Raw genomic sequence first — 6854 nt, 5'->3', positions numbered from 1 at the left:
GACTTTGCACACATCTTAAGAAATAATAAAAGAATTGCATAATTTACCATAATACTCATATTAATTGATGTATATTTTTAATGAATTTGAAAAAATAATTTAAAATGAATAATTAATATTGTGGGTACAATAAGAAAATAAAAATTATGACAAGTAAAAGTGAAAATCTATATTTAGAATATTGGAAAAAGATATAGGGAGTAAACGATATAATTGAATGGTCCGATTTATTTTCTTAATTTGTCGTGAGTTATGATTGCAATTTGCAATTATTTTCAAAATAACACTACTATAATTAGTCACTATGGGCTTTTGCCGCTCCTTCCATTTTTGCCCAAACCATGTCCTCCAATAACTAGCGAACAGCCCACTGCTTCCCTATTGTCCCCACCCCCACTTAACCCCTCCCCCACCTAACCCCCCCTATCAGTCTCTTCTTCCTCCACAACATTATTGCAATCCTAAGCTAAATCCCAAAATTCCTAAATCCCGTCGACATCTCCACCATCTCACCCATGTCTCCTTTACACCTTGCGTTTTCTTTACCCTGTTTAGAATTGACTATACGAATATTCTGTATAGTACCCTTTTAAAATAAATATCCCATAATTATAAACCTTAGTTCTTGCATCTGCTTTTCACTACAAAATCATTTCTCTCTAACCTTCTTCTACTTTATGAAAGACCCAATGAATCAATCAAACCAAGAAACCGACCATATGATGGACGGTACGAGAAACATCATATTCGGAAAATACGAGATGGGTAGGCTTTTAGGTCAAGGAACATTTGCAAAGGTTTATTATGGCAGAAACATCAAAACCTCAGAGAGTGTTGCTATTAAAGTAATCAACAAAGACCATGTTAAAAGAGAAGGTTTAATGGAGCAAATCATTCGAGAAATTTCAATCATGAGATTAGTTCGACATCCTAACATAGTTGAACTCAAAGAAGTTATGGCTACAAAGCAAAAAATCTTTGTTGTTATGGAATATGTTAAAGGTGGTGAGCTTTTCGCTAAGGTTGCTATAGGGAAACTTAAGGAAGATGTAGCAAGAAAATATTTTCAGCAATTAATAAGTGCTGTTGATTTTTGCCATAGCCGTGGTGTATTTCATCGTGATTTGAAGCCTGAAAATTTGCTTCTCGACGAAAATGAGAATTTAAAGGTTTCAGATTTTGGGCTTTCAGCTTTATCGGAGCAATTAAGGAATGATGGTTTGTTACATACACAGTGTGGAACTCCAGCTTATGTTGCACCTGAAGTTCTAAGGAAAAAAGGATATGATGGAGCAAAATCAGATATTTGGTCTTGTGGGGTAATTTTATATGTTCTTTTAGCTGGTTTTTTACCATTTCAACATGAAAATATGATGAAAATGTATAGGAAAGTTTTTAAAGCTGAGTATGAGTTTCCACCTTGGTTTTCTCCTGAAGCAAAGAAGCTAATTTCAAAGCTTTTAGTGGCTGATCCAGAAAAAAGAATTTCAATTTCTGCTATAATGAGAGTTCCTTGGATATTAAAAGATTTTAGTAGATCAAATTCTTTTTCAAGTGAAGAAAATGGTGATAAGAAAAATGGTAGCACAGAGCAGATAGACTTGGGAAATAGGTCAAAATCAGGTCCACCTTTTTATAATGCATTTGAATTTATATCAGCAATGTCTTCAGGATTTGATTTGTCAAGTCTTTTTGAAAGTAAGAGGAAATCTGGTTCAATGTTCACATCTAAATCCTCAGCTTCAACAATCATGTCAAAGTTAGAATCTTTAGCCAAGAAAATGAATTTTAAGATTGAATCTGCTAAGGAATTCAAGGTGAAAATGCAAGGAACATCCGAGGGGCGAAAAGGTAAATTATCAGTAATGGCAGAAGTGTTTGAAGTTGCACCAGAAGTGGCTGTTGTTGAATTCTCTAAATCTGCTGGAGACACTTTTGAGTATAGGAAATTGTGTGAGGAAGATATACGGCCTTCTCTCAAAGACATTGTTTGGACATGGCAAGGTGAGAATGATGGCAGAGACTAAACTGCAATGCTACTTTACTCCATTGTAAATTATAGGTTTTTGTTGGAGTTATATGTACCAAACACAACCATAACTATAGCATTTTACTTTATCCAAGTTCAGCCAATTTTGTTTAATACTATAATGGTGAATTGCACTTTCTTTCATCAGTGATGTGTAAATACTTTGTAAGTTCTATAGTAGTTAGTATTTTAATCTAATTGGAGGATGTGAAAACTATTTCAGTTAGCGCTGAGGCGAATCCAAATTCTAAAGTTAGTGGATTCAATACAAGTATGATTTCATTATATGTATAAGATCATACATACATATAAATTATACATTCTATTTGTTTCATATGTGCGCAGTGGCAGACCTATGGGGCTCTTGAACCGTTAGACTCGATAAAAATACTATATATATATATAGTGAGGACCCATTAAATATTTTACGAGGCCCCCTAAAATCCTAAAGCCTGGATTTGCATTGGTTTGTAGAAGTGCTCAAGTGCCTTCTTCACTTGCTTGATGACCTAGGTTTGAATCCTGGATCCTATGACATATTTTATTTTATTTTTACTTTGGTGCCCCATCATACTCAAATAGTTACGATTGAATCCACAAAATCCGTCCTAAATCAGTCTGTAATTCGATGGTATTTTTTAATGATACTATTTTCGTTTTTTTCTTTTCAATATGTGTATGAATGAGTTAGATTCTTTGATATACCGGAGAAGTCTGCTCATAGTTTAGAAGTATTTTGGCGGAGGAAATTTTGTGGGGTTTATGTGATCTTGATTCTGAATAATGGAAACGGCCATGGGCTGCAGCTGACACCTGCTTGTACTTTGTGATAGTTTGTAGAGTACATATTATCTAGACGAGCATATGTGGTGGTGAACTAGTTGTCGTGGAGTCGAATCAAAGGGCAGTTGGTTAATGGCTGTTACTGTACCAAAATATGGTCCACTGTGTCTGTGGGTCAATGTGAATTGAGTTGTTGTGCACGCTTGTGTAGTGTAGTCCTCTGCATAGGATCAAGAAAATTCTTGTTGGGTTACGTACAGGGAACATTTAACTGACCAACTGATTTACTATTGCTGGAGGGAGGAAATTTCTTCAGTTCATGGTACTCAACTCCTTGCAATCATTTCCTGTTTTCTGTGCAGATTTACATCAATGCCTTGGCACAAGAGATAGCTAAAAATCTGCATATTTTGAGAATTACTTTTCTCAAAATTATTTCGGTGAGAAGCAGTTTATGTTTTGAGCATTAATTAGTGTTTGATCAAACTTTTAACTGTTTTTAAGTGTATTTTTTTCTAAAGTGTTTTTCAAAGAAGTGTTTTGGAGAGAAGCTATTTTTTTCTATTTCTCCTCAAAAGTATTTTTTTTTCTTCCAAAAGTTTTGCCAAACACTTCAACTTTGGAAAAAAAATATTTTTTTTGGAACAAAAAGTGCTTCTAGGGTTGGAGAAGCTTGGCCTAAGTCTAACACTTTACTATTCCCCCGTTTCAATTTATGTGAATTTATTTGATTATGCACTGAGTTAAAGAAATTATTGAGTTCAAAAGAGAAGACTTTTAAACTTATGGTGTAAAATAAGACACATATATTTTGTGTGGCTATGAATTATTGCATAAAGGTAAATTATTTGAAAAGTAATCATTTTTTTTGACACGCATTAAAAAGAGAATAGTTTCATCTAAATTAAAATGGAGGGAGTATATTTTTTATAAAATTTAATATTAAATGTTCAATAAACTATTCATGTATAAAAGTTAAAAAGATACTCTAGATATCTGCCGAAAGGAAAAGTCAAATTGTCGAACTCTGATAAGATAGAGATTTGTGTAGTGTGTCTCATCCTACTTATATTAGTTGTATGAGGCTCATTTTTGTCTTACAAATTTGTGAACCTAAATCTTACACTTCTGGCTCCACAGAAATTTGGGTCTACAAAATTGTGAGACGAAAAAGTTGGGTCATACAACTAGTGTTAGTTGTACGAGACACAAAATTAAATTTTCGGAGATTTGTGTAATAACTCTACCTGTACGACTGTAGCTCTTACCATTACATCCGCTAGAGTTCAGTTTTAAAAGTGCAATTCAAATAATTACGTGGTCATGAAATTGAAAATTCGAAGTCATTTCTGTCTAAATTGAGTTTTCATATCGTCAAATATTAAAACAAATCTAAAAAGGTGACCTTTATTCAGATAATTCCAAAGAGGAATGTAACAAAGCCTATGCAACCATGATGTTGCTCGACTGATTGCTATAGAAAGAGAAAAAAACAAAATAAACGCCACAATTACATCCAAATAAAGGATAACATATGGCAATGCATAAGTAGAGATAATATGTTTTCTGTAACATCAGTTTGTATATATTGCTTGTTTCTTTTGTTGTTGCTTTTATGCTTAGGCAGCAGTTGGTTGGACAATGTCTCTTCCATACATAAGCCACTTTATCATCAACTAGATGTCTCACTATGATTGGTTGAGCTAAGAATTTTAACAAATGGAATTCAAAAAAATCATACAGTCCCACTACTTCGATCTAAACCTACAATCTAAAACAATTTTTTGAGTAATCTTTACCACTATGCTTTAAGTTTTCTTTTATTAAGAGAATTTAATAATTTACATGATATTATAATCTTTTTTTTACCTACATGCACATCACTTGTCTTTTGCTCTCAAGTGGACAGATAAACTTATTCCTTTTGACAATCAAGTAAATCACAAGGAGGTTCACATTATTCTGCTCTCAAGAAATACGATACTTCAGTTCTCTCAATTGAACCTTTTCATATCATGTAAAGCTCTTTATCCCTGCTCGTAGTGAGGATGTGGAGACTGGAGATAAAACTTGAAAGGGTCTCGATAGATGACCCAAAAGGCAAGAATATAACTTGTGTCAACCATTAGTCAAGTGAATTGCCTGCTGGTTGATTGCTTATCATCGGCCCATCTTTTGAATATGACAGACTAATTTTGAAGTGCAACGTGTAACCCTCCGTTACAATAATAATATTCTTATGTTGATTAAGAAACGAAACACAGACATGACAGTGAGGAAGAAATTAGCACTTACTTATGCTCCCAAACGCACACGCAAATATACGTGGTCGACAAGTAATATAGGATTATAAGTCCAAATATCGTATTCACAGGGACTTACGATTAACTATCTACTAAATTAAACTAAGACAATTAATTTATTCAAGCAAATCCTAAAGTATGAATATTTAGCTAAAACTAATCTAAAGTAACAAACTAAGAAATTAAAGAAAATAAGATGGCGAATTATAGAGACGAATTCAATGTGAGTGAATATTCTAGAGCTATGGGTTAGCTAACAATCCCGTTGAGTTTTCCACTTAAATCGTCTAATTAATTTACCCGATTTATTAGTTGACAGGGTTAATATTGCTCGTAGCCTTCTCCCGAAGTACAACTCGCCTATTCAAGCTAATATAACGCATATATTCCTATGGAATTAGAATTAACAAGAACACATTAATAATTCCTGTATAGTAACCAAGCAAGACGATTAGGTATATTCCTATCCTAACTGCAAATCCGCTCCCCCCCTCCCCCCCAGAGTTTAGATCATGCTCTCTTCAATTCTTCTCTAATCTAAACATGGCTTTCTCAAGCATAGCATGGATAGTAAATAGAACCTAACTGCTGGCCAGACAACTAAGCAATTAATCACAGAATTGAAGAAACAACCATATATTAGTGAATTATAATCAAGGTTAAATCAACGTTAAACAACAATATTCATTGCTAAATCACAACACCAGAACAATGGGTGTTTAGCCACTCATGATGTAATCAAACAATTGCATAAGTGTTGAATCAAATGGAAATATTAGAAAAAGATGAAGAAAACTGAGAATTCTCCGCTTCCTAACGATCCAGTGTGTGTTTTTCCTCCAAAGTGGTGTCTTCCTCCTCAAAAATATGTTTAGTCTTGCTTTTATACGTGTTGGGTAGGTCTTGGGCCGAAATAACCGTGTCCCGGGCGAAACTGGAGAAACTTCACGTTACTGGCGCCCTGGCTAGCGCCAGGCACCCTCTACGGCGCCCTCCACGGCGCCGTAAAATTTTACATTATGTTTCTAGCGCCACAGGTAGGTCTAGGCGCCACCTGTGGCGCTGAAATATTCAGCTTTCCTGTTTTTGTCCGTTTTGGCTCTAATTTTGCATATTCCGCTCCCGATTGCTCCCGGATCATTCCTACACATAAAAACATATCAAATTAACATAAATCAACATATTTCACATCCTAAATCCACGAAACAAAAGTAAGATATGAGGCAATATACATACAAATATATATACTTTAAGCAAAACATCATTTACATTAATTATTAATTGAGAAAATTACTACTACAGTCAGACCTCTCTATAACAACATCTTTATATAACAACACTTTACTATATATAAAATTCAAGTTTTTTCGAAATCAAATTTTATGTTCTGTTATAATATATGTTTTCTGTAACAACAATTCGCCATAACATCCAAAAATATCTGGAACAAACAAAGTTGTTATAGAGAGGTTTGACTGTACTATTAAAGCCTGATTTGATTAAGATTTAAGACTAAGCTCGGCATACTAACTTCATAATGTTGACTTAAGTAGAGTATCACATCGTTGACATGATGTGTATTGGCATTATGCACTGTGAAACAAAAAAGAATGCTTAGAACCAAAAAGAATTATGGTTATTTAGCCATTCTAACCATAATTCTTTTTGTTGGTCCATACTCAATAACAGAGAAGAAATGAGATTTAGGAGCTTTTTAGTAAGTGAAGGGTCCAGGATTA

General features: G+C 34.0%; 1 protein-coding gene across 1 annotated transcript; it reads left to right on the top strand.

Moving 5' to 3' along the window:
- The first annotated feature begins 389 nt into the window (after window positions 1-389).
- LOC107806709 (CBL-interacting serine/threonine-protein kinase 25-like) lies at window positions 390-2254 on the top strand. The gene has a single exon (XM_016630930.2). It carries the CDS (start codon window positions 678-680, stop codon window positions 2025-2027), a length of 1350 nt encoding a protein of 449 aa, XP_016486416.1. The 5' UTR covers window positions 390-677; the 3' UTR covers window positions 2028-2254.
- The last annotated feature ends 4600 nt before the right edge of the window (window positions 2255-6854 follow it).

The sequence above is a fragment of the Nicotiana tabacum genome, chromosome 8 (assembly GCF_000715075.1).
Source record: "Nicotiana tabacum cultivar K326 chromosome 8, ASM71507v2, whole genome shotgun sequence".
Classification (NCBI taxonomy): Eukaryota; Viridiplantae; Streptophyta; class Magnoliopsida; order Solanales; family Solanaceae; genus Nicotiana; species Nicotiana tabacum.
The sequence above is the reverse complement of the archived record's forward strand: the minus strand, read 5'-3'. Positions and strand labels throughout refer to the sequence as shown.

Bases quoted from the DNA above. Each gene is read 5' to 3' on its own strand.
- LOC107806709 (XM_016630930.2), top strand. From the start codon at position 678: ATGAAAGACCCAATGAATCAATCAAACCAAGAAACCGACCATATGATG.